General features: G+C 42.9%; 2 protein-coding genes across 3 annotated transcripts; one reads left to right on the plus strand and one right to left on the minus strand.

Moving 5' to 3' along the window:
* On the plus strand, positions 1-660 carry Cpr78E (Cuticular protein 78E). The gene is made up of 2 exons (XM_018101373.3): positions 1-146; positions 215-660. Exons 1-2 carry the CDS (start codon positions 135-137, stop codon positions 629-631), a joined length of 429 nt encoding a protein of 142 aa, XP_017956862.1. The 5' UTR covers positions 1-134; the 3' UTR covers positions 632-660.
* Positions 655-27,628, minus strand: LOC108651548 (ankyrin repeat and BTB/POZ domain-containing protein 2). 2 transcript variants are annotated; one of them, XM_030386781.2, is made up of 7 exons: positions 25,658-27,628; positions 16,974-17,154; positions 3,144-5,073; positions 2,111-3,086; positions 1,670-2,033; positions 1,284-1,611; positions 655-1,210 (listed from the first exon to the last, which is right to left on the minus strand). In XM_030386781.2, the coding sequence occupies exons 2-7, from the start codon at positions 17,090-17,092 to the stop codon at positions 965-967; spliced, it is 3,963 nt and encodes a 1,320-aa protein (XP_030242641.1). In that variant the 5' UTR covers positions 17,093-17,154; positions 25,658-27,628; the 3' UTR covers positions 655-964. The 2 variants fall into 2 exon arrangements, with proteins under 2 accessions (XP_030242641.1, XP_030242640.1); XM_030386780.2 differs by lacking the exons at positions 16,974-17,154; positions 25,658-27,628 and adding an exon at positions 8,876-10,176.
* Between the last annotated feature and the right edge of the window lie 364 nt (positions 27,629-27,992).

A 27,992-nucleotide genomic window follows, 5' to 3' on the forward strand; every position in this document is an offset into this window, starting at 1 on the left:
GTCACAAGCGAAAACCGGTAAGCAAGATGACCACAATGAGATCTTTTTGCTCGATTTGCTCTGGGCCTTTATATAAGCCGTGAGCCGGCCCGGCTCAAGCTCAAACGGCGACGAGCAGCGGAACGAACAGCAACATGTTGAAGCTTGTGAGTAGCCTGAGCGGCTCAGCTAGGGAGTGTATGCTAATGTGCCTCTCCTCTTTCTCCTCGCGCAGCTCCTTAGCCTTCTTGGACTGTGTTTAGTTGGCGCCTTGGGTGACGGCGTTGATCTGCGTGTCAGCTCGACGACGACGGCGGCGGTGGGCATTGTGGACTCCGGGCAGGAGAAGAACGACGATGGCTCATACCACTTCTTCTACCAGGGCGAGGATGGCTCGCACCGCGAGGAGACAGCCGTTGTCCACAACGCGGGCACCAAGTCGGAGTTCCTCGAGGTGAGCGGCTCCTACTCGTACTTCGACGGCGACGGCAAGGAGGTGGAGGTGCACTACAAAGCCGACGATCACGGATTCGTGCCCGAGGGCAACAACATCTTGCCGCAGATCTCGGAGGCCGCCAAGCTGACCAGCGAGCAGCAGCAGCCGGCGGAGTCCGTCCTCGTCACGGACTACATCAAGCCGCCCAAGTACTAATAAACACAGAGAACAGACCACTCTTAAAACTTTGTCGAGTTTTTATTCGAGTTTTTGTTTTGATTAATGCAGAAACAATTTCAACTAACTACAGGTAGCTACAGGACGCTCTAATCCGTACCACGTTACCTAGCATAGGTATTTAAATTAACAGTGGGACTGGGACTGGAACTGGGATTGGGATTGGGATTGGGGCTCTAAGGACTCGGGGGAATCTGAACTCTATAATACATACGAGCGAGACTTCGTTACAGAAAACAATGCAATAAATATGACATAAGCGGAACATGTATATATATGTATATATGTATATGTATCTATATCGGGGGCTGGCTACTTCTTGATGGGCGTGGCCGTCGCTGGCGGCGAGCGATAGGAGTTGATCAGCCCGACGGCGTTCGGCTTGCGCGTCCTGAGCCGCTGCTGCAGCGTCTGCAGCAGGCCGGCCAGGACGTCGTGGTTTGGTATCTTCTTGGCGAAGAGCAGACGCTTCACAGAGTCGTCGTAGGTCAGCAGCGCCACCATGTTCTGCAGCAGGAAGCACTGGCAGTACTCCAAGAGATTGTTGGCATTGTAAACCTGGCGAGGGAGAGACGAGAAGAGCATTAAATAAAGTTCGAGCTCGCTGGCACTAGATCCTGCCGTGACCCACCTTTGCATGGATATACATGGCCACCACGTTGTCCACATCGACCATTTCGGAGCAGCGTGCCTCTGTGTAGTTGAGTAAAGCCTCCAGCTGGAAGAAGCTGGCGGCCGCCATCAGCTCAAGCACGTCGCCGTGCGACACGTCCAGGGCCTGGCAGCCGCCGCTGTAGAGGAACTGCATCACCAGCTGGAAGATGTGGTAGCGTATGTCATTGATCTGCACGGTGGGCGTGCTGTTGGCGTCGCTCAGCTTGGAGCTGAGCATGCTCTGGAAGCGCGGCGAGGCCGTCACCAGCACGATCTTGTGGCCATAGAAGATCTTGCCCTCGACGCTGCAAGCAAATCGGGATTAGAGACAGAATCAAATTGGGATTTAGGCTGTGGACCTACCGGAAGGTGACATCGCTCAGCTCCGGGTTGTTGACAAACTTCGGATCGATGCGAGTGCCCTGCACTGGCTGCATGGGAGGCTGCTCCTTGAGCGGTTGCAGCGCCTCCCAGCCGAAGCAGGTGGCAAAGATGTCCGCCAGCAGGAGGGTGGTGCCCTCGTTCTTGTTCCGAAAGATGTTGAAGAGCAGCGGCAGGCACTCGCTGACGAACTGGGCGCTGTAGTCGTCCGGGCAGACCTGCAGGAAGTCCTGCAGCAGCTGGTCGATGACTGCGTCGAGGCGCAGCTCGTGGGCCGCCGAGAGCGCGTGCATCCAGCAGTGCAGGGTCCAGGGCACGCCCAGCTTGCGCAGCTCTATGGTAATATCTAGAAGAGTAGGAGTAAGGAGTAGGAGTGGAAATTAGCTCTGGCCAAACATGGATCCTGCTCACTCTGCTGCTTACCCAGGTGATTGTTCTCGGCGCTGTGGTACATGGCCTCCTGCAGACGCTTGATCTGCGTCTTGTTGAGCAGCGGCAGCAGATCCTCGCCAGAGGCCGCCGAGGCAGCGCTTCCGCCGGCGCCGCGCACGCCGCCCACGTCACCCTCGGCGAGCATCTCCTCCAGCGAGAGCACATCCCGGTTGCCCGGCGACACCGGATGCGTGAGCAGCTTGCGCAGGCACGAGCGATGCCCGTGCGCCGCCGCCACGGAGATGGCGCAGAAGCACCCCTTCTGTGCGGCGCCCGCGAAGCACAGCGTGTCCTTCTGCTGGGTGGAGAGGAACGCGTTGGCGCCATGGGCCAGCAGCAGCGCCACCATCTCCAGGTTGCCAGTACCCGCCGCCAGCTGCAGCGGCGTCAGCGTGCACCTCTCCTCACTGCTGCGCGCCCCGCCCTCCACCTTGGCACCGCGCTCCAGCAGGATGCGCAGCGCCACGTAGTTGGCGCGGCTGGCGGCGAAGCTGAGCGCCGTCCAGTGCTGCGTGTCCGGCTGTATGGCCGGGTAGCCCGCCGTGCCCGCCGCCGGCACCTCCACGTTGGGATCACAGCCGGCGTCGAGCAGGGCGTGCAGCGCCACCTCGTCGTTCCGTATGCTGGCAATCATCAGGGCCGTCAGGCCGGCGCTGTTCTGTGTGTCGTAGCGTGTCGTGGGCGGCAGCAGCTGCGCCGCCTGGGCGAGCAGCTCGGCCCGGCCCGTCAGCAGGAGCTTGAAGGCGACGGCGATAGTGGCGCGCCTGCCCAGCTCCGAGGTGTCCTCGCCAATGCTGCTCACGGCCGGCGAGCTGGAGCTGCTGCCGGTGCCAGTGCCCGAGCCCGAGCCCGTGGAGCTGCCCGTGGCGCTGCCGCTGCTGAAGTGCGTCTTCTTGGTGGGCAGCTCCTCGTCGTGTGCCACCGGGCGAATGGGACAGTCCACGCCGGGCAGCAGCAAGCGGGCAGCCTGCGAAAGGAATTCGATTGAGTTCATGGAACAGAGGAATATTCGGATCAAGCTCACCTGCAATATGTCATCCTTGTCAATCATCAGGCCGTTGCGGTGCTCCGCGTGCGCCGAGGCCACCCGCAGCCACTCGGCCAGCGGGGGCAGCACCACATAGGCGCGCTCGTAGCAGAGCTCCTGGACGTTCTGCGTGCCGCTGTTGGGCGGCGCCTGGCCGGCCGTGGAGCTCTGGGCGGCCAGCTCCGTGTGCTCCAGTTGGGAGCAGCGCATGAAGTAGAAGAGCGCACTGAGCGCCGCATTGGAGAGGGCGGCGGCGTGCTGGAACTCCTGCTGGGTGCGCAGCGCCTTCTCCTTCAGCTCGCGGATGCTGCCCACGCAGGTGGCCAGCGAGAAGGGGCTGGCCCAGCGCGGCATGGCCAGGGCGCCGGAGGCAATGCGTCCGGCGTTCAAGTGGGCGAACGGCTGCAGCAGGCCCCAGAAGTCGCCCGAGCTGGCGATGTTCTGATCGAGAGCGGCGGCTGTGATGCTGCTGCCGCCTCCTGCCCCAGCGCCAGCGCCGCCGCACTGCAGCATGATCTCCTCGAGCAGATTCTCGATGCCGGCGCACAGGTAGACCGCGGCGTACTCGTGTATGAACTTGCCCAGCCGGGCGTCCGTCATCCATCTGAAGAAGCTGCCCACCGACAGCTGGAGGCCGGCGCGCGACGACTTGCTCTGCTTGAGGGCGCTCTCGCCGGGCACCGCGAACATGGCGGCGGCGCGCAGGCACGCCTTGGTGCAGGAGTCGGCCAGCGTGGAGCAGAGCACCACCTTGAAGGCGCCGGTCACCTCCTGCTTGGAGCACAGGCCCAGTCCGGCCGAGAAACGCTGAATCTCCCTGGCGATGCGCACCAGAGCCCGCTGCAGCAGGTAGCCCAGCCTGGAGACGACCTCCACCGAGACGTGGTCCGCCTGCTGCTTGCAGCGCCCGTTGCGCAGCACGCGCATGATGCACTGCTGGCTCCACGGCGGATGCTGCAGCTCCACGAGCCGGTTGTGCGAGTCCACCCACACGAACTCATCCGCGCTGGTGCTGGTGATGACCGTCTCCAGCGAGGAGTAGCGGCCCAGTCGGCGGGCCGGCTCCGAGCTCTCCGAGCCGGCGCTGAGGCTGCTGTAGGTGCTGCTGCTCGTCTGGGAGCGCATCGTCAGCTGCTGTATGGCCAGCTTGATGTCCTCCAGTCCGCTGCCGCTCCAGGGCGCCTTGCCGGCCGGCATGATGCCCCGATGGCGTCGCGAGCGCGTGCTGCGATTGGTCACGCCGGCGGCCAGCCGATCCTCGGGCAGCGGCCCCAGTGTCATGCCCCCGGCCGGCGACGAGCTGTGCCCGCCCGTGTCCGACATGCTGGCATGCCCCGAGCTGCGATTCTCGTCCGAGGAGCTGTGGCACTCCTGCACCCGCTGCAGGGCTCGGAACTGCTCATGCTGATGGGCGCGTGGCGCCGGCGTTGACGTCGACGGCGACGTCGGCGTCGCTGCCACTGTCGTCGTCGGTATGCCCAACGTGGGCCGACTGGGCGAGCTCTGCAGGCTGCCGCTCAGCTGCGGCGGCTGCGACTTCACGGGCGTACTCTGCACCGTCAGCCGGGCGGGTCCCGCCACCGCCCGCTGCGGCATGCCCGCCTTGATGACTGGCGATGCCAACTGTTGCTGTTGTTGTTGCTGCTGCTGCTGTTGCTGTGGCAAGGGCAGCGCATTCGCTGCGGATTTGTTGCTGAGCGGCGCCTTGTTGGGCGGCTGCGCCAGCTCCTTGAAGACGCGAGGCGCTGGTGTGGCCATGGCCACCGTCAAGCCAGCACCACCAGCGCCCACCTGCAACGTGTGCGGCGCCAGCGCTGGCTGCGTCTGTTGCTGCGACTGCAGCGGCACCGGCACCGGCACCGGCGGTAGTCCCGTCATCTGACTGGACGCCTGCTGTCCAAAGTTGGGCGGCAAATTTCCCGTGGGTCTGCAATGACACAAGAGTCGAGATTTATTGTATATCAAAATTATATTATTTATTTTAAATATAATTCAAATATAATTATATATTAATTCCATTAAAATTCCATATTTTTATACAAGTTGATAAATAAATTAAATATAGAATTTCGTATATACATATCCTATGAAGTCAGAATAAAAATGTGTGTTTGATATGTTGATAACAGACTTAACAATTTTAAGAATGTTGAAAAAGTTTTAAGCTGATGTGAATTGGTTGGTTGGTTTTTTTTTAATTTTAATTATTTGAATAATACATAAATATATTTATTATGTGCATATATACTATTAAAATATGTTATATATCATTCAAAAAATTAGAGAATAAAATAATAAATATCAAATATCAAATGATGTCTCTTTTTAAACCAAACCGTTTCAACAAAAGTTTTACTCAATCTTTTAATAAATAGATTCAAATCGTTTTTCTCCTACTGCTTTGCTAAGGTTTTAGCATGGATTCGAATTCAGTTACATAAGAACTAAGAGTTATCCCTTAACTCACCAAAGAATATCCTCAATGCAAACATATGTTAAAATAATTTAATTACCTATTATTTAATTTGAATTACCTATTATTTATTATTATTGCAGAATGGAACCACGTAACAGTTAGAGGTGTTAGAATAAATGCTGACAAATAACAGAAAGCAAAGAAGACGCATTGTATCTATAAGCCCCCTATAGGAACTTAGAGAAATCCTATGATATATAATCTATTGAAAATTATGAATCGAGCATAGCCAAATATGCTAAAATATGCCAATGCTAAGGTTTGGCCTAAGATCTTTTACTATCTGACTAGGGTATTATGACACTCTGAAGCAGACTGGCAGAAAAGAGAGCAATAAAATGGATTTATTATGCAAATACTTGGAGACTTGACCCATTTCAAGGCAGCGGGCCATCAGTTATGCAACCAATTAGAATTCAAGAGAGTTTCTCAACCGAAAGTAAACAAAGCAACGCCTAACGGTTGCCGCATCAGCGGCTGCCATGGACTTATCTGAGTATGTATTTGTCAGCCATATTAACGCTTATCTTTCACACCGTCTTGCCAATCTACTTGGCCATCTCTGCATCTGTGTGAGGTTTCCATGTAACTAAGCTTGAGCTTGAGCTTGAGCTTGAGCTTGAGCTTGAGCTTGGACTGAGGCTTGGTCTTGGGTGGTGGCACCTAATTAAAGATAGATAAAAGTCGCTGATGCCCTTGCTGCGTCTTGCGAAACTTTGTCACATTCTTTAAGCAGTTTGTGAAACAAAAGGGGACTTAGGCGTTTCCTAAGCTGAAGAGCTGTTGACAATATGAGTTAAGCACTTTCGCGTGTCTGCTCAACTCCATCAAATAAAATAAAATAATAATCTTCAAGTGACTGTCAAGCTGCATAATCTTTAAGGAATTCAATTAATTTTTCGACAAAACAGAATTAAGATTTTAATATGAATATCTGCTATAAATATTATTTGACTTTAAGCTTAGTTCTATAAAATTCAATGACAATTTTTAAAGAAGTTCCTTGACTTTGTGAATAAAACGAAATTCAATTCAACGATGCTATGTGACTTAAGCTTAATTCCATCTTTCATATTGAAGGAATTCTTTGTAAATTAAATCTCAAATATGAATATTGACTTGGATCTCTACACTTCTAACTGGAATCACAACTTATTTTCTGTTTCATCATCAGCTTCAGATAGAGTATTTATTAGAAGAGTATCACGATTAAAAGGTTTCCTTTTGTTTATGAAAGTGGGTTGCCATTCGTTCTCACATTTCTGCACTGTCGTCGGCCCCACTAAATGGGCCCGACCAACAAAAAACCCCAAAGAAAACAGAATACAGCAAAAAGACTCGAAAATTAAGAGGCAGTTACGAGCGCTCATTTGCATGGCGCACAGACCGAAGTTAAATCGGTTGCTTTTATTATGATTTTTGATTTCATGTTGTAACATAAAACGTCGCGAGGTCTCCATGTTTGACTGACCCAGAATTTATCTGCTTTTTCCTCTTTTTTTAGCCACCAAAAACTGTCCATTGTTCTGCCGATTGTTGCGCTAAATACGATTTATAGCTCCTGAATTGTCTTACAATGCTGAGACATGAGCTCATTTGGCCGACTTGAAACGAGCAGTGACCTCTCGTCATTATTGAGCTGTATCAATATATATATATAATATAACTAAATACATATATATGTGTGAAACACACATTGGCTGTTTGATTGACTGACTGGCTGATTGATCAATGCATTCGGTTTGGCATAGTTTGGCTACTTCCACTCTTTAGTGTAAACATTTAATGGCAAACGGATGCTGGCAATGCTAATGTTTACTATGCAAACTACTTTAATCTCTTTAAATCTCACTTTCAGTCATGACATGCTTTACCCTATGATTTACACCATGATTAACACTATGAGGAGGAAGTTGTCTGTGCTTAATGAAGATATTCATTCTCAAATCAAAATGCAGCTGCTTTGTTGAATAAGTTTTGAGAACTGTTTAACATGGTATATTGAGTTATATAAAAATATGGACTTGAAGAGAAGAAAATATAAAAGAGAAAGACATGGGAAAAGAGAGATTGAAATGTTAAAAAAGAAATCAAAATAGAGAGAGAGAGACAGAGAGGGAAAGGGGAAGATAATGAAAGAGAGAGAAAATTGGAATAGTGATATAGAGATAACTAGAGAGAGACAGACACAGAGAATAAATAGACGAATCGATAGAGAGAGGAAAATAGAAACAAATAGAGGGCCCAATTTTGAACGGATGTTTTCAATAATGTTATTGCTCTGTTAACAGTTCGGTAACAGCAATTTCCTAGGGTACTGTTAACGAATATTTTGCTCCCAACTTATCATTTCTTATTAAAATTATTAACACTGTTAACTAACACTGTTAAGTAAAGTTTAATTTCTGAAGAACCTCCCTATTTTTCACTTCTGTTCACCTGTTAGTACACCAAAATTTTCGTTAAAATTTTGCTCCCAGCAGCAGCAGCAGTCGATCGCAGAGATAAAATGAAACGGTTGTTAAAAATATCATACACATATAAAGTTCCCGATCCGCCTACATTTTCCGATATGCCAAAAATCATATTACTTAATGATGAAATAATAATATTTAACAATATTAATATAATTAAAAAAAATAATACAAAATATTCTATTAGAAAATGTAAGATTTAAATGGCTAGCAAATTATTTAAAAGCCTATTCCATACTTATCAAATCTTTCGTCTTAATATAATAGTCTACAGAAGGGAATCTTAATGATGTAACTGAGCTCGCACTAGCCTGCAGCACTTTCCAATTATTATTCCAATTTTAGTTAGACAGGAGAATATTAGGGAATTAATTGAGCACGCTCGAGCCTGTGGCATTTTCCAATTATTATTTCAATTTTAGATCTGAGTTAGATTATGCTAATTTTATAATTGCAACAGGAGAAGCTTGATTCATATTTCCTCTAATTAGACAAATGAGATATGCAGATGTAAAGATTTCTGTTTTCGCTTTTACTCTCATGTAAGCCCCTCCCCCCTTATGCAAATGGAAACTAAGCCCCAAAATGGGTTTTCACTTGCCAGTCTGTGGGCAAGCCCTAGCTGGCTGGTTGCTTTCACAGCGCCAGAATGGGAGCTCAGACAACAATTGATGCAAAAACGAAAACGGAGGGCAACCAGCAATGGCAGTGGTGGAAAATAAAAGAAGAAATAAAATGGATGGAAAATAATGGCAAATCATTTAAGGCATTTTCACTACCGTCTCGCGGCGCGTCGCCACTCCTGAACGTAACTCCAATCGCATGAATCTGACTGACTCGCGGTCTCCGCATCGTGGCCAGGGCCAGAGACGCTGTCATCATCATCATCATCGTCATCGTCGTCGTCGTCGTCGTCGTCATCATCATCGTCATCGTTGCCAGCATTATCATGATGATCAGCTGCAGTCGGTTTGCTGCCAGCAGCATCGGATTTCATTTGGCCAACGACGGCCAGAGTTGGCTTTGCCACCGTTTCCACCAGAGCGCTGGCGCGCCGGTAATTGCCTTCAATTCTGATATTAATTACGCCGTTCTGCACGCTCTCAATGTAGGGCGGCAGTTCATCATCAGCGTTAGTCTCCGCGGCAGCCCCCTCTGCGCCTCCTGCACCCACCAGCACCTCGGTCTGGGGCTTGCCGTTGTCATTGGCCTGCAGTTTTTGGGACATCTCCTGCAGCAGCTGCGAGTGGAGATTGCCTCCATCTGGGGGCAGCTTTGGAGTCGATGCGGGTGTCGGCGACTGCGGCTGCGGCTGCTGCTGTGCCCGACTCATGGAGTCACCGAAATAGATGACCACCTTGTGATTTGGTTTGACCTCGCGATCACCCAGATGCCCATTTCCATTTCCATTCCCATCACGATCCTGCCGCGCCTGCTCCCGCCTGCGCTGTGTGGCCGCCCAGTCGGGCAGCTCCTCGATGGGCGTGGGCGAGGGTGTCTGCGCTGGGCGTGGCAAGTCGCGCGGCTGCGACTGACACATCTCGCTGTTGCGCAGCGACTGCGGCTGAAAGTTCTTCAGCGAGATGCCGCGACGCCTCAGTATGAAATTCTCATTGAGCATGCGCCCCAGCAGGGAGCTGGGCGGGGCAGCCTTGCCGGCCAGCTTCGCCTTCGGCTTGGCGGGCGACTGGAACGGCATGGCGGACTTCTTGGCGCTCAGCTTGTAGTCGCGCAGCTCGCGGCAGAGGCGGCAGGCGCAATCTTTGGTGCAGTACATGATGCTGGAGCTCCAATATGAATCGAGTTGCACTTCAGTAGATTCGAAATTGTAAATCTTTTAGATGTTGTTGCTGTTGCGGTTGCTGCGGCGCATTAAGCTACGACTTTTGCTTTGGTTCCATTTCACTTTGCACTCGACTTGCGATTCTGACATACACAATTTAATACACCAAATAATAACAACAATTATGCAAATTATAAATTTTCATTGCTCTAGCGCCGTGCGCAGCGTTGCGTGGCCGACGTACGTATCCAAATCTGATTCCGAAACCGAAATCCCGACTCCGACTCCGAATACCGCTCACGCTCACACTTCGAGCTTGACTGAAGCTTGCCAACTGCCAGCCGGCGGCTCAAAGCCAAAGCAGTTGCTGCCGCTGCCGCTACCACTGCTGCCGCTGTCGACGTCGCAACGTCAGCCGCGCTGCCGAGTCATTGTCTAAGCGCGTCGACGTCGCGACGTCTGTTTTTCCTGATTTTCACAGAGTGTAGCGCAGGCCTTTGGGGCCCAAGCCCATGCCACCTTGCAGGTCTTTGGCTTGGGTAATTTCAGCTGCCGTGAGTTGTTGTTTCTCAGCTGTGTGACCAAAACAATGGCACAACTGTAACATCCAACAACAGCCAACAAACACCACCAGCAGCAGCAGGCGGAGATCTACTCCAGGGCAGAGCCCAACAGTTGTGTGTACTTCGCTTGAAAGTGATATTGTGATTTTCGAGTCACTGTGAATGCACGCTGGGTGTTCGCACACAGACGTTTTTCATGTACTATATTTTTTATTAAAATATATAATAACAAACTGCTATCTCCCCACTCTATACGAGAGGTATAGTATATAAATTTAAGCATAATTTATATCATTTCTATACTAAACTAATAAAAATATAAGCTAGAAAATAATTTATAAAGAAAATAAGAAACTAGTAAATAATGAATAAGAAATAAATTAATAATGATAAATGAGAATGAACAAATGTATAGAATAATTATTAAGCAATGTCAAATAAATATAATGAATTCAAAAAATAAACAATATAATAATTAAATATAAATAATAAATTTATAAAAATAATATATAAATGAAAAATTTAAAAATTAAATTAATAATAAACATAATAATTTGTTGAGAAAATGTAATTAAAATGATTTCCCATTTTCAATGGGTTCAGGGTATAAAAATATACATATGTATATATTTATTTATGATTACTGATATTGCCTAATAATTTATAAATAATAAAATTAAAAATTATATAATTAAAAATAGATAAATAGATAAAAAGAGATAAATAATATACAAATTAAATGATTTAAAAAATATATTAGGATAATAAAGTAATACAATTAAATATAGAAATATGTCTAAGTAATACACAAATTATTTTTGTTTTTTATATTTTTGATATAATGAAGAAATTCTTTTAAATAAGCTTTTCATAAACTTTATGTTTTGATTTTAATGCATATATCAAGTACTCTAAATAAAACATAATTTCCATCTTCCTCACTTATATATAGTTAAAAGAGCTCAAGGTTTTTCTCTAACATTATTAGAGTCAAGTCGCGATTCAGCTCATCTCTATTCATAGACTTCATGAATTTAATTATGCACAAGACCACAATGAGGCATACCGGCAGAGAGAGAGAGAGAGAGAGAGAGAGAGAGAGAGAGAGAGAACTATGTGGCCTGGGACGCACTCGAAGGTTATACAATCTTGACACTTATCAGATCGTTTTGCCAGCTTCCTTCCGCGCCTGGGCCCAAGATCACGTTTTGTGTTCTGAGCATGTGCAGACACGCGTAGGTTTTCAAGATACATCTGGCAGATACATTTCATGTGTAGCGTAGATAAATCGCTGGCCGTAACCTGCTTCTAATGATTTATACCAGCTCATCTTGTTGATATAACGGTCTTTTGAGGTTTTTATTGGGTAGCCAGCAGTCATCAGCCAGCAGCCAGCAGCCAGCTGCTACCCATCTGAGGTTCTTTTGTGCCAATGAAGAATTACATCCTAGGGCCGTGCCCGGCAAACCACAAACGAAGCCCGAGCGCAATTAGAAAGTTAAGACCGATAGCTGGTCATTTGGAGGGAAAGAGTTTAAAGCCGCCCACGTAATGCGGAAAAACTTTGGGCGGGCGCTACCTCTAATAGAGGCTCGCTCTGTGCGTACGGCGTACTCTCCGCCCGTTGGATTATACAATAACTTTCATCGTTTCTCTGGTGTTTTCCTCTGTTTTTCGTGTCTTTTTCTGTTTGCTTGTTTTTCTGCTTCTAGTCTACCCCGACTGGCCGACTGGCGTTGTTAATTATTTAAAACATAATGTTGCTCGAAACAATTTGCGCATTAAAAAGCTTAATTTACGGAATTGTAATGACAGACTGTAAATAAGTATGCGTACAGCCATTAAGCACGGCTCCAGCAGGCCCCCAAAAGCAAAAGTAAACCAGAGAGTTTAATGTAATATTTGCGTGTTTATTAAACAACTCAACCAAAAACTTTAAGATATATATATAGGTATATACATATATATAAGAAAAGTAGAAAAACTGGCCGAAGGCGGCAACTGTAGCTCAAAGAAAAGCCCAAAAACCTATTAGTTGTGCCCGGCCCCTTGGGCTGCAGTGCTATGGACAGACTATCCAAGCTGCCCGAACTATCCAAGCAATCCGAAACTATCCAAAATATGTGTGTCACTTCAGTTTGAGGTCGACTAATGGGATTGCAGTACATCGCGGCTTAGGTTACTTTCGTTTTTCAAGTCAGGAAATTGTGCTTCAGAACCATTAATAATTCGCCTAGCCAGCCAGCATCGTCCAGACATAAGCCAATATTTTTGGTTGCTAATTAGTGTTGTGGTTCTAGCCAAGGTTAGCGTGAGTCTTACGCTTTTTGTTTTCTGCCAACTCGGGTCTGAGTGAAGTCTGCTATCAATAATCCACGATGCAAGAGCTTTCGACACTTCTTTGACATAAATTGCTTAAGACGAAATATGTTTCTAATTTTGTGTCAAGTCACGTCTGGGAAAACAGAATAACCGAAAATATTTTTGTGCACATACATGTATGTGTGTGTGTGTATAGTTTTATATATATTTTATTACAAAGAAACGCACTCAGATCTTGGATATTGCAGAGATTGTTGTTTTAGGTACAGTTTTAAGAGAGAAAGAGGGAGAGAAAGAGCTTGGATTTATTCTCGAACTGGTTTAGCTCGTTAATGAAATATTTATGTTCAACTTTTTTTTGTGTTGGATGTAAATCAGAGAAATTTGTAATTTACGGTTGAATTAGTTGAATAAATCAACAAAATTTTGATTGAGAATCCTCGTATGTTGTCTCATGGGTAAACTCAAGCCTAAAGCCTGTATTTAGGTATATCTCTATGCTATTAATAATATTTTTACAAAATGTCATATTCAGTCTATAATATAAGCCTTTGCAGCTGAATGATAAATGAAATAAAACATACAGAAATACCTTGAGAAATAACTTAAATATATATTTGAACAAATTTTTGACTGCCGGCTCCGGCTCCGCACATGATGAAATTGTGGGGTCGAATTGATTTACCATCGCCACTTTTAAAACCAATTAATGAATTATGAAGATGTTAGCTCTTTCATATAATGAATGCCCTTTAAAGATAAATTGAAACAGTTTTGGCGCATCTCTGAAGCGCTTATTTCTGCTCGCAAATATTAATCATAATCATCAACTGCAACTGGCATTGGTAATTCCGCGCATGATTGGTCATCTAAACATTATTTTGTGTACGATTTCAAACAGGAAACGTAAAAGAGGTCAAAGACCAAAGACCAAAGACGACTACGTTGTGCGTTTAGTTTTGTATTTTTTCTTTTTGGATGTTTGTTTATGCAGCTAATTGCAGTTGTTATATAAGGGCTTTAGCCCCAGCGTATATCGCACTTGTTTCATTTTTTTCTTTTATTGTTATTATTATTATCATTATTTTTACTGTTGTTGTTGCTGCTGTGTTGTGTGCGCGGCGGCTCTTATGAAACGCAGAGCGTTTTATGCATTAGTAGCTACAAGCGAGCCTTATCATTACATCGCACCTGATCCACAGATATATAGATAAATATGCGCCGATTGTGCGCGGGGCGCTAACAAGATTTCCGCATTTGGCTGCTTTACATTGGCCATTAACCACGGCGCCAGCAGCTGGCAGATGCGGTCATTGGATGCGAGTTGCTTCGCTTCCGTTCGCACTCGTACGCTACCCCTCCCGCTCGACCTGCCCCTGCCACTCGCCCACCTAACCAATTTTAAATCCCATTTGGCCTCAACGACTTAATTAGTTGAGCGTGTGACGTTGAGACGATTGTCTATCCACAGCTGACTGCAGATATCAGCAGCAGCCGCAGCAGCAGCCGCAGCAGCAGCAGCATCTGGTGCACTGAGCAACAGCTGATGGAAACTCTGGTCTCTGGCTTAAGCTGTGCAGTCTGGCCTGACTTCAGATACCCTATGCTGATGACATCCCTGGCTACTTAGCCACGTTCTGGTCTAGTACTTGACTGCAGCTGACCTATAGCCATAAAGCGATCGGAGAAAGTTGTCAAATGAGTGGACAGAGTCTGTGCCAAATTATGATTCTGTCATGAACTGAATTCATGGCATTGTATTTACATAATACCCTGTAAATACGAAGTGAATTTAGAAAACATAATTGTACCTAATTGATTTCGTTTCAAATACTACTTGTTCTTCAATTAAAAGTTAAACAAATATGATACACCATACACAAAATATATGTATTCAATTATAATTTATACATATAATTCATTAATATTTCTGATAAAAAGCTAAGCTGAGCCTATCTAAATAATATAGCAATTTTGCTCATATAAAACAAATTCTATTTTATGATTTGTTATTAAATTTTAAGGGGTATCTATTAGTCAGCCTTAGCTCCTGCCTTTCTGCATGATGTTTCTATCTAAGCTGCGATTTGGCTGTTAGTAGATAGTCGCATTTTGACAAACGTTAAAAGTATCTCACAGATACATATGGGTAATATGCCGAGCTTGCCTATGTGTGCGTTTGTACATCTGTATGTGTGTGTGTGAAAGAAAGTGTTGGCACAGTGCATGGGCATGGGCACGGGCACAGCCATGGACAAGGTAAAAAGGTAACTAACTACATTTTCACTTGCCTCGCATCGTCGTCGCATTTTTAATGCTGCGCTGAAGATGCTTTAATAAAAAAATGTAACAACTATGGGGGTTTAATGCCCTCGACTCCAGGCCCCAGACCTCAGAGACTAGAGCCCAGAGCCCAGAGCTGAGAGATACCGTGAGCCATGCCCATGCCCGTGCCATTGTCATTGGCGCAGATGTTAACGTTGCTGCTATAGATACAGATACAATTTGGTGTTGTTTGTTGTTGTTGTTGTTGTTGTCAGCTGGCGAATTGTGTGTGGCGAATTTTTCGTAAATTTTTCCTATTTCAGTTGAGCTCAGTTCGTTTGCTATGGCATTATTATTGTTCGCAGCTAATTATTCACATTTCGCGATTTTCACTTTCATCTGTGTGAATTTCTACTGTCATTTGTTTGTTTGTTACACGTATTTCAAAACTTTTAATTGTTTGTCCAATGCAAAAAGTTTCCAAAATGCCAGTCATATTTCGGTTTCCTGTGTACATCACTCACACACACATACTCACACACACAGATACTTCAAATCGACAATTGTTATTGCGGCTTTTGTTCGATTGAGAAATCGCGTATGAAAATTGAAATGCCTTCAGCTCCAGTTTGCAGTTAATTGAATTTGCCCAGTGCTGTCCATATCGCTCTCGAAATGAAGCTTCAAATATTCATCTCGGCTTCCATAATAGAAATATAGATATATATAGTTTTGGCACACATCCGGCGGCCAAGAGATCTTCTGCTCTACTCGTCTCACGCTGGCATTAATTTTCCCCCCAAATTAACCTTGACCGGCTTCACAATGCCAGTAGAAAACAAAATAACTTTGATATCTAGACGTCTTGTGCCCGTTTCTACTTCTAGTTCGGCCACAACAAGCCCAATTCCTAAAGCAAAAAAAATGTGTCTACCATTGGCCATTCTTCGAATGCGTCTGCTTGATATTACTACTACTACGACGTACTACTCCGAAAAGAAGTTCACCGCCTAAGAACGTAAGCAAACAGCAACAAAAACTACACAAAAGTTTATTGTCCATTCAGCTTCAGACGCTTCACGCTTTTGTGCACAATTGTGCATGCAAGTGTCCAAGACCGAAAATAGTATCCATTGTTTGGCTATGGATACGCGTATCGGAAACTACAGAAAGAGGTAAAAACAAGAGAACCACCTGAATGGAAGAGCTATCCCTTCAAGTTCTATCCCAAATATACAGATACTCTAGCTTAAAGTCTTTTGATAGTGCAAGGGAATTTTGTGCAATATTGTGTACTATATTTATATATGTTAATATACTAGTTTGAACTATTAAAATTAGATCATGTTAAATTATTTGTATTAAATACACATTAGAGTTTATATAAGTAAAATGAAATGGAAATTACACAAAAAAAAAAAAAAAAAAAAAAATACAAGAGTATAAATATTTATATTATATGTATTTATTGAAGAATAACTCACAGAATAATATATTAAAACTGAGAAAACAATATTGGAAATCAGTATTAACTTTTCATATAGTAATTTTTCTGTTAATAGAAAATGGATGTACAAGATTTGAAGAAAACAATAATAATACGATATTGTTTTGTAAATATGTATTTAACTTTAAGAAAAAATTACATTGAAATATTACTTTAGTTAATTTTAAAAATATATATATAATAAATTCGTTACACACTATTTTGCATCGATTCTTTTTATTCACTTTATTGTGAACACAAAAAGTGTTGCATGCTTTTAGGCACTTTCAAAAATTTAATGGCGCCATCTAGTGTTCATTTACGAGCATTTGTCTGAAGCACTTAATATCCAAATAGTTTTGATATATTTTAACAATAACAAAAATTTATAGATAAGATATAAACTATATTAGACCAAAATATCTTCCCATAGATAATAAATAATATTTTCGGCTTACCTGCGCGGCTTTGGACGTAATATCTCATGATTGGCATCTGTTATGCACAGCGGACTGAGTGCACCAGCCAAATGTGCCACGCCCACGCGCTCTGTATCCCAGTTGTGGCGAGTGGGCATGTTGCGAAGAGCTGCTTGTACAATATGCTTAAAGTGTTTTTTGTCGCAGCATTTTAGTGGCCCTGCAATCAAATGGGAAAATCAAAGAACTTATTAAAAATTGAATTCTGTTGATCGACAGGGCGCAGACCATTCCCATTCAGTGGGAAGTCGAGTTGGGCTAGTTAGGTAGGTGTCTAGTGTTCGTCCGGCTCTACAAATTAAACAGGCACAGCCAGCGCAATTAGCCGCTGCCAACGTCGTCTCTACTTCCTCTGCCCATAATAATTAAGCCAGTGTTCTCAGAGAAAGCCACAAAACAAAGTCACCAGACAGCTGGCAGCGACTGCGACGGCAACGGCGACTGTGACTGCGACAGAGTCTGTGATTGAGACAAGGAGCTAGGCCCGGGAGCGCTGCGGGAAACAGTAGCAGGAGCGGGAGTGGCAGCAGCTGCAAGGGAGAGGAGGCGGGAGCGGGAGCGGGAGCGGCAGCGTTGCGTGCCTTGCGTCATTGCCTTGAAAGTTGATCGTCTGTTGATCGTCTTGCTACTCTATAAATGGTTTCTTGTCTGGCTCTGGCTCTGGCTCTGCCTCTGCCTATGACTCTGACTCTGGCTCTGGCTCTGGCTCTGGCTCTGGCTCTGGCCTGCAGGTGTCAGCCAAGAACTTTGGAGCCACATTGGCATGCAATCAATGCTGTTCGATTTCATTTCGCTGGAAATTGTTGCCGAGCATAATGCCAGATATTTGCGCTATAAGTGTTCCGACAATACCCAGCAAAGCTGTGACAGTTCATAAGAAATTTTAAAACAGGGTATATTAAAGCATAGCAAAGTATGAATTCGTGTACAACAAAAGTTGAAGATATCGAATTAAATATTTGTGCTTAAAAGTTTGTTGATAAGGAAAGACAAATCAAAAATAATTCTTAAGAAAATTACATGAATTCTTAATATAAATTAATTGGGATCGAACGGCAAGATGAACAAAACAAATTCTAATATGAATATCAAATCACTTTTAGGGTCAACAAATTATTTATAGATTAAGACTGCTCAGCCACTCTGCCTAGATTCTAAATGAATATTCAAACTGATATTATGGGTAATAATAATTATTGGAATAAGGCTTAAAGCTAGAGTAGAGTCACTAATGCATGCTAGAAAATAGTATATATGTATATAATTGTTAATGAAATTGTAATTTTGTATTCTTGTATTGTCTGCTTATATGAATTCCTAAGGCAATAATTTTACAGGGTATCAGAGTCTAAAGCACTTTTCGCCTTCTATCGCTCTTTGGCCGTCATGTTGTGCAGCTGGTTATGTTATCGTTCCCGGTAAAAATGCGCAGGTTCAGGCTCAGGCGAATGCAGAGGGCCTTCTGTTCTGTGGTTTCTATTGAACCGCTGGGGCAGGCGATCTTATCGGAAGTGCCCAAAGGGGGACGTGGCACTGGTTAAATGGGTGTGGACGAGTGCGATGGGAGTGCATTGTCTATTCCAAGCAGACGACTGCCAGATGCGAACGCCTCAGCTTCTGCGATAGCCACAGAGCAAGACACGTCCACACGTAACGCAGATCGGCTGGGCAACCGTTAGACGCGTCTGTAACTATCCATAGTGCTGCATGATTAATGATTCGTGCTGGCCGACAAGGTCGGTGCCATACACGAAATTTCATAATTTCGAGCTGAGCTTCAATTTGGATTGTGCGGGCTTCCGCTGAAGAGCACTCCGGGAGCTCGCATTAACCTCGACCATAATATTATTTTTGTTCAATATTTGCCCAGCGTCTGACTCCGCGGCCCTTTATCGATAGCCCAAAAAGATACGAGCGATTTCTGTTGTTCTGTTGTCAGTTTCTTATTGGAGTTTCTTTGGAGTTGTTTTTTTTTTATGTCTTGTTCCCTCGCCGCGCATTAATTAGCCAAGTTGCTAATCGATAGAACCCCGATAGCAGCCCAACTGAGGCATCTTTAAACGGCATTTGTCGCTGTCTCGGATGCTGTCCGCCAGATTTATGGCGCTCGCCGAGAAAGCTCTGTGAGCTGACGAGCTCAAATGATTCTGCTCGATCAGCGATATCAGCTTACAGAGTTTATTGCCAGCTAGCAGTTGCTATTGAAAGAATTTCATTCATTTTATTTCTCTTTCGGCTTCTCGGTTGACGATATACTGGCACCCCATTTCAGATCCATGTGTTTAAACTAACAAATTTTGTGGTTTTATGTGTTTATATTAAAGCGCTGCACCTAATCACGGTTGAGTCTGTCCATAGCTGGGGCTTTCATTGTCTGCTTGATATTCCTTATCTAAAGGCTGCCTTTGTGTACTCGTTATCTAGTCTGGTGGTTGGCTTTGTGCATTTTCTGTTTATTAATTGTGAATTTGGGGCTTTAGTTGAGGTTTTATTCAAATTTTTTACTTTAAATGATGAGAATGTGAACTTTATTATACACTGATATGAAATAGCTGAAACTATCTTAGAGTGAAGAGTATAAATTTCATTATGTGAACATTGTCTGTCTCAATGTATTATTATAATATTGAGATCAATTTAAACATAAAATATACAGATGTGTGAAATTCAAATATGAAATATAAATAGTTGTACCTAATATTCTACGATACTGTACATATGTATGTATGTGCTGCTCAGATATGTATATGATTGAGGCCGAAATCTTACTCTATAGATTTTAGCTTTCAATATTCATATATATATTTCATATATATTCATATAGTAATATATTATACTGAGTATGCATACATTTATTATAAATATTATTTATATTTATTAATTCTTTACTTTATTTTAATTATTTAATTTGTTTTTTTTTTTTTTTTTTTTTTTATTTATTTACTCTATTTTAGTTTTTCTTTGCAAAAAAACGTTTCCCCGGTAAATATGACTAAAACTGGGGAATATCACATAAAGACATTTAATTTAATTTAATTTTTTAATAATACAAATATAATAATAAAAATACATACTTATTTATATGCATATACTTATATAGACTAAATACATATTCATCTCAAAAGAGTCCACATAATACTTCATATAAAATCAGTCTCCAGACAGTCAAAGAATTTTGTCAGTGTACCTCAGAGCAACCACATAATTTATTTATTTTAAGTTGTTGGTTTTTTTTCGCAAGCTGCGTAACTCCTGGGGAAATATTTGGGCAAATCTGATTGCACTGCTTACTGCTAAATGGAATCTGAACTGACCGGCTTGTTTTTTCTGTGCTTTATGGGCTGCTTTTTGCGGCTACCGCATTCCAAAGTGAAAGGCCAGAAAGTCAGCGAGAGAAAGACAGACAGAGAAAGAGAGAGAGGGGCCGTGAAAGATACTCATAAATACACACACACACGCATACGCACACTGAGAGTGGAGTAGGAAATTTCATAATTAATATGCCGCACATGGAACTAACTGTTTGCAGCTGGCCATGGCACATTAATATGCAACAATGTGGAGAATCCAGAGTCCAGGCGTTGGTGTGATCGGGCTCTGGGCAATGGGCTCTGTTCTAGCCGCATAGACGTGACACTAATGCATGCGGCCATCGACGCCCTTTACAAATAATTTAAATAATGACACTCTGTCCCTTCGATAAGCCCGGTTTAGCTGGCTCTGACTCCGGCTCTGGCTCTGGCTCTGGCCACGGCTCGGACATCTTTTCATTAATCATACTAAAAGATATACGTTGAAAAATTTTTAAATAGTAGTTTTCAAGCCTCGGGCGTGATTTGTGTGTTTGTCTTTCGCGGTCTGGTCGCGGTTCGATTTCTACTTATTACAAAGATTAATTGCGTTGCTTATGCAAATCGATTGTCATTAGCCATTTATAGCCAGATGCGGTGGCAGTTGCGCAGATGCCTTTAGATACAGCTACAGATATGGCTACAGATACGGATTGCCAATCTCCATATGAGTCTATGTGAGGCAATCAGTTCGACTGGCGCTGCTATCCATTTCATCAATATATAACCCATTTGGTAAGCGTTCTAAGTAATATGCCAAAAAGTATCTTGTTTCCATTCCATTGTCTCTGCTTAGCTCTCACTATAGTATGTCTATCCATCTGTCTATATGTCCATCTGTCTGTCTGTATGTCTGTTTGTTTGGCTCATTTAGGGCCAGGGGGCGCGAGAGCGTGTTTAAATAGCTCAAAACAAACAAATGGCCAACGATAACCGATCCGAAATTACTTTTCCAATGGACACGGCGCAGTGAGGCAGCAAAAAATTGAAACGTTTTGTAACTGATACTCTCAAGGAATTCCATCGGCTGCGCTTTGCTGTCAAGCGTAGTGCAAACACTTGAATTGGGAACGAGTTTTCAACTCAAACAATCGGACATACCACAGCAGTTTGTAGCTTTTGTAACTTCGCCTTGATTGGAGCATTACGGGCTTGCTACTCTGGCAGCCAAGCAGCTGACACATTGGGCACATTGCCGACTGAACCAATAAATTGCCATATGAGAAGAGAATTTCACATATATCATGCTGGCCTCTTTGATTGTCTTTGCATTGAATCGCATAAATTCCCTATACGTATTGTATATCTAGTTTTACTTGTTATTTTTACAATATGTATATAAAATGATTTCATTGGAAATTCCCATTTGATTTTGTACGCCTGTTGAGCGTAGTTCTCTTTTATAACTAATAGTAGCTCCAATATTGAGTATTTTTGTAAAAATCCTAAATGCAGAGTAAATACCATATACAAATATTACTATTTAAGATCAAAAGATTCAAAGCTCTTCTTTGATCATATCATTTCTATGAACTTTATTCTCAGAGCAACCCTTCTATACAACTATATTTGTTTAAAATAAAAAGATCATAGCACATGCTACAAAAAATAAAGAACTGGAAGTTTAAGTGAAAAAAAAATTATAATTTATCTTTTGCTTACTAAACCGCTTTGTTTACTATAAATAATTATATTTTTTATTTTACATTGAATAAACCATCATTAAATTGTTTACAAACAACAAAATAACGTTCATCATTTATATTTTGTATTTATACTTTATATGTATTTGTATTAATACCTTATTAATTATATACATACATATGTGTTATTTTATAAATTTATTAAGTTCTTGTTTTTAATTTGATTTACTTATTTATTATCTACGAACGGCTTCAGAAACAAATATTTTTTAATTCAATTTATTTTATTATAAAAATGATGTTTAATATAATAATCTATTTCTTATTATAAATACAATTTTAATTTTAATATTATTTGTAGTTTATGAATATAATTAGAATGTAAGCAATAATTATAATAATACAAATAATACAATTTTTAATATTTATAATTATAACAAAACTAATAGAATAACAACAATAAACCATATTATATTTGTATTATAAAATAAATATTGTTGGCAATAAAATGTATACAAACATTATACTCTATCTAATATACCTTTTGTTAATTTCTAACTAAAAATAAAGTGAAATATAAAATATATTATTCATGCCACCAGCTGCTCAATCTATTAAGAATCTGCTAACCAATTTAAAAAATTCATTGATTTATACAGTGCTGAAAGTATTAAGCGAGCCAGAGGTGGAGAGGGGAGAAGTTGAGGAGAAGTTTGCACCGCCTTATTTATCATTCGTTGAAGAAGCTCAATCTATAACGTGCCTAATTATTATACCTTCTGCTTTCGACCTGAACTTGATTATATGCCATGGCATAAATTATTTATTGTTGTATTTGCTGCCATCGTCTCATCTGAGAACGGGCAAACTCTTGATTAATGTCAAAACGAACGATCCAAACTGACTTTGGCTGCTGCTGTATGTTGTATGTTGTCTGTTGTGTGTTGCATGCTCGTATTTTTCTTTGCTGTTAATAAATTCAAAATTAAATTTTCTCTTAATTGCAGACGGTCGACGCGCCGACCGAAGTCGCTCGAGAACCCGATCAAGAGAAAGTGTTTCTGTTTTGAGACTTAGCTGGCGACGCGCTGCGGGTCTGCAGGTCTGCGGGTCTGCGGGTCTGCGGGTCCGCGGGTCTGCCTCGACCTGTTGCATTGGCTGCTCGAAATTGGGTCAGCTTTTGGAGCCAGCTTCCAGCTACCATCTCCCAGCTACCCAGCTGCCAGCTGTTGGGTTAGCTAGCTGTCTGCTCTTTTGCTCATTTAAATTATGGATTGTGGAGCTTGGAGCTTGGGGTTTGGATTTTGTGTGTACACTTTGCTATTGGGGCCAACAGAAATGCCACCGAAAAAGCATTTTAGCAGCTCGACTGTCGCGTGATCTCTGCCAAGGGGCGAAACACGGAAATCTGACAGTGAAAAATCTGTTTGACTTGCAGCTTATGCAATCGGAGTACTCAGCTCGCATTTGCCGGACAATTGGCTTGAGGGACCGCGCCCAGCTTGACGTGCACCAGCCAGCTGACAGCTCCAAGTGGGACAGTATCAAGTTGTCTCCAGCGAGCGGAATAACGGTGTCGATTATGCGCCCATCAAACACCAGGAACAACAACAACAACAAAAACAACCACCAAACAAAAAAAGAGCTTCACTGGTAATTAAAGCCTAGCTCGATCTATGATCTTTGATTGGAGCTGACAAAGGTAGCTCTTTGTATCACTCTCTCTCCCTCTCTCTCATACACTCTGTTTGTCTGTTGTTTCTTTTCTCATTTGTGTCCACCTCACACTCCGCATTAGGCTTTTGTGTCCCTCTCCCTTTGAGTGCGGCCCTATAAAATGATCTCGTAATGTTCCATTCAATCTGTCGATTGTCGATTGTCGTTCCCGTTGCCGTTGCCGTTGCCGTTGAGTCAGCTCTCAGGTGTGTCGGCACGAGCGAGTTATGTCTCGTGTTACCCCAATTCAGCCCACTGGAGGGCACCACAGCCCACACTCTCGAGTCAAAAGTCTCCATCTCAATTGAGTTGAGTTTCTCGTGCTGGCACAAAAGAATACTTGGGCTCTATGCGAGCATTGTCTAATGTGGCTTATACAATTCGTTTCATACTTGATCACTGAGCATGTTCAATTGCTTTTGATCATATTTAACAATATATAGTTTCCCTTTCTATAACATCTAGCAGTAATTTAATTTAGTCAATGATTAAAATTTGACATATTAATTATTTTATTTACCATAATTTAATTACTAATATTTGCTGTAGTGAATGAGCTGATCAAACGCTGTGAGCCGTGGATATAAATATATACATGTTTATAAATATATATTAATATAGTTTTAAATGTTCAGTAATCTGTCGCTTATATCAATATTAATATTAATTTCTCTATTTATATCCAGATTTTCTTTAATTTATGTTACTCAACCGATATTTTTAATCTTGTTTCAACATTCAAAAATTTTATGAAAATGACTTGTTTATTTATCTTAAATGCATTTTTCTATGTCAAAGAATTCCATGCATGGACTTAATAAACTTTTATAGCTATATTAGTTTTGTATATATCTATTTAATATAGTCATATACATGTATACATTTTCATGGACCATACACTTACATATTCGTTAGATTATTCACTCAATTCTATTTCTGTTTTAGTAAAGCTTTTATTGCGGAACTTGAATTCGTATCACATTTCGAAATTCCAATTTAATGACATATTTAAGCATCGTTTGGTCCGCCCTAATGTTGTCGTTCCCGCCCGTGGACCACACTTTACATGACTCGATACCCAAAAATAGGGAACAAGAAGAAGAAGAAGAAGAAAGCAATGAGTTCTATCTCATTGGCCGAGATCGTAAACAAAAGCGCAAAGGTGTCAAGCGTCGGAGCTAGAGTCAATAAAAATAGTTAGCCAGCGACTGTGGGTATATGCATAAACATTTCTGTTTGCTTGAATGCTATTTCGAAACTATTTGAGAGCTTGTTTGTTTTCCATTTAAAACCAGAACAGCGAACAGCGAACAGCGAACGGAGACCAGCAAATGTATCTATTTGATAGGCGACATATTTTGTGCCTGTTGCCAAAAAGGCGGCTTGGCCGTATTGTCAAAGAGTCTGGCAAAAGGCACAAATTTCGGGCTACGGGTTTTATTCGCGGCATAAATTTGTCGAGAGATCAAGCGAGCAAAACTTATGGAATGGGGCTGGCGACACAGTTGAGCCGTTGTAAGTTTTCAACATTTGCATAAACCAATTCGTTTTTGACCTACAACCTGCTCTGGAATTCCTAAACATATTCATATCATATCAGTGAATAGAAATGGGTGCCAGAAGTGTGGAATCTAATTTGCTATTTGACTGTAGATCCGCTAAAGGCTTATGCAAAGTCAACAGTTTAGCTATGAATTTGAGATATCTAAATGAGCGACATTATATACATATATCTCTCTATATGAATATATATATGAATATATGTACATATATATTTGAGTTAAGAACTTATTCCAATCAAAAGAAATTTCTTAGATATCTACATCGTTGCTGAGCATTCTTTTTAACAGTAAATTCGGGTAACAAAATATCTGCTTTATCTCATTCGCTGGGCCCAATCTCAATCATCGTTCCAACACAAAGAATGATTAGAGCATGCATGTCTTCTACTCACCTCAAATAGTTTTATCCATTTAGTTTTGTCGACAAATCCCATCAATTCTATGTCGCTCGCTGTTTATCCAAGTGAGACGCAGATTGTCTTAAATATTTATCCACTTTCGTATGTAGACTTCATAAACGATGCTCGCGTGCAATTAATTACAACAAATTGCTTTACTTTCACCCAACGGCGGGCACTCGGGAGGTACGTATGCACATACAATTATTCATGTAGCATTTGCATATTTACGAGTACTTTGATCTGCTAGACGTTTAGCATTTAGCACATCACTAAACTCGCGCACAGAGCCCACAGAGATGCGATGTTTGCCCAGTGGGGAGAGCGCAAAGGATGTGGGGGGAGTTGCACTCGACACCAAATTTACGTATGTTGCATTTTGTTGTTGTTGTTGTTGTTGTTGCTGCTGCTGCAGTTTTGGCAGGTTTCGTTAACAGGAAAATTGACTTTATATACAAATATGTATGCATGCATATGGGTAGACACTATATATATATATGTATTTGTATGTATATAAGTATGGGTTGTAGCGAAAACCACTTTTCGCGAATATTACACACTCACACATTCACATTCACATGCACATACACGTACACATACACATACACCCATAAAACGCCCGCGGCGTCTGCGTTTTGCGTCTGGGCGTTAATCACGTTTAGAGCAGAATCGTTCTGCACGACGAAAAGTCAAAAACACAACTGAAACTTCTTTGGGAAAAAGTATTTTTACAGCGCACGGCACGCGCAATAGACCAACAATGGGTCTTGCTTGGGTCTCAACAGGTCTTGAGCTCAACATATTGAGTGAGTCTTTTTTTCCTCTCTTTTTATTTTGCCTCTGGTTGTTGCTTTGAAACCAGTTGATCTTGTTTTTGAGCCGATTTTACTGCGAGTGCTGTTGCTGCTGTTGTTGCTGCTGCTGCTGCTGCCGCTGCTGCCGCTGCGGCTGTTACATGACTCGGCTGCTGCGCTCGCTGCTCCTTTGGCAAGTTCGTGTCCTAAGTCTTTTGTTTTGCCTGCATTGCAATTGCTTGACTCGCAAATGCATGGCATTATTATCTATGAGTTATTTACGCTTAGCATTTTTGCTCTTGTTATGACCAGACGTGGCTCTACTGCTCCGCTGCCAACGCTGCGCCGTGGCAGTGGTCGTTGTCGTGGGCTTGGCACACGTTCAGCCTCCAACCCCGTACAATGTTTGGTGGCCCAGGAATGTCCATGGCGGCGGCGACAGGTTTGCGCTGCTCTGCGCACTCCCGACTCCACTGTAGTTGGCGTAAATCTATTGGCTACTGTTTCCAGTTGTCAATTGCCAATTGCCAAATGTATTCGATTTTGTCCGCTCCTTTTGCTGCGCGGATTTCTATTTTGCGGCGTAGGAGTAGCTGGTTCAATGAACCGAGCCTGCAGCAGGAGCGACCAAAGTAGGGGCAGAGCGAGGGAGTGAAACGGGGAGAATGTGTGAGGAATGGAAGCTTTGAAACGACCTTGTCGTGTGTGCGAAGTTTCAAAGATTTGTGCTGGCATCGGCCTCAACTTATTTCAGAATTTATTGGCCAGCCGTTGCTCGGCTCGCCTAAGCTGCGCTCAGCTTAGTTTAGTTTAGTGTGGCATTGTTCTGGCCAGCTCGTCGGTTCTTTTCAAATCTTATGACAATAAAGAGCGGCATTTTTCCCCTGGTTTGCTTCTTTTATTTATTTATTTTTTTTTTTTTTTTGCTTGAAGCTGCCGCAATATATAAAACCAGTCGCCGTCTGTGCGCTCTGTACTCTGTGCTCTGTACTCTGTGCTCTGCTCCTGCCAATGCCCCAAACGTGAACCGAGCCCGAGCGTCAGGGCAGTCACTTGATCAACTGGCAGCCAACTGGTTAAGAGTTGCTGAAAAGCATGCGCCAAAGAATTTAGCCAACGATTTTCGGAATGTTTCCAATGTACCAAGTGTTCAAACACCCAAAACAAAAAACAAAAAAATGCTTCATTCTGAAGTTGCTTGCGATGAAGGCGATGATCGAAGTAATATGCCTTAAACATATTCAGTATCTGTGTTTATATTCTTTGCAGTAGATTGTCTGACAAGGCATATTTATGTGTTGCTGAATGAAAATAACTGCTAGAACTTTCTATTTCCTTAATAATATACATATACATATGTACGCAGTTTGCCATTCATTCAATATGCCTGACATTCACAAGTATATTCAAGTATAAGAACTTAAAGTAAGTTTTTAGGAAAATACTTTATATGAGGGACTCTATAGGATTTATTAACCAGTGCTGAAATATATACTATAACTGTTATAAATATGTAAATGAATGAAAAACAAAAC

The sequence above is a fragment of the Drosophila navojoa genome, chromosome 4, assembly GCF_054131105.1.
Source record: "Drosophila navojoa isolate 15081-1374.11 chromosome 4, UAZ_NAV_1.0, whole genome shotgun sequence".
Lineage (NCBI taxonomy): Eukaryota > Metazoa > Arthropoda > Insecta > Diptera > Drosophilidae > Drosophila > Drosophila navojoa.

Coding starts and splice junctions, on each gene's coding strand:
- LOC108651548 (XM_030386780.2), bottom strand. CDS start 9,873: ATGTACTGCACCAAAGATTGCGCCTGCCGCCTCTGCCGCGAGCTGCGC. Junction 2,034..2,110: donor CGCCGAGAACAATCACCTGG/GTAAGCAGCAGA, acceptor CTACTCTTCTAG/ATATTACCATAGAGCTGCGC. Junction 1,211..1,283: donor CCATGTATATCCATGCAAAG/GTGGGTCACGGC, acceptor CTCCCTCGCCAG/GTTTACAATGCCAACAATCT.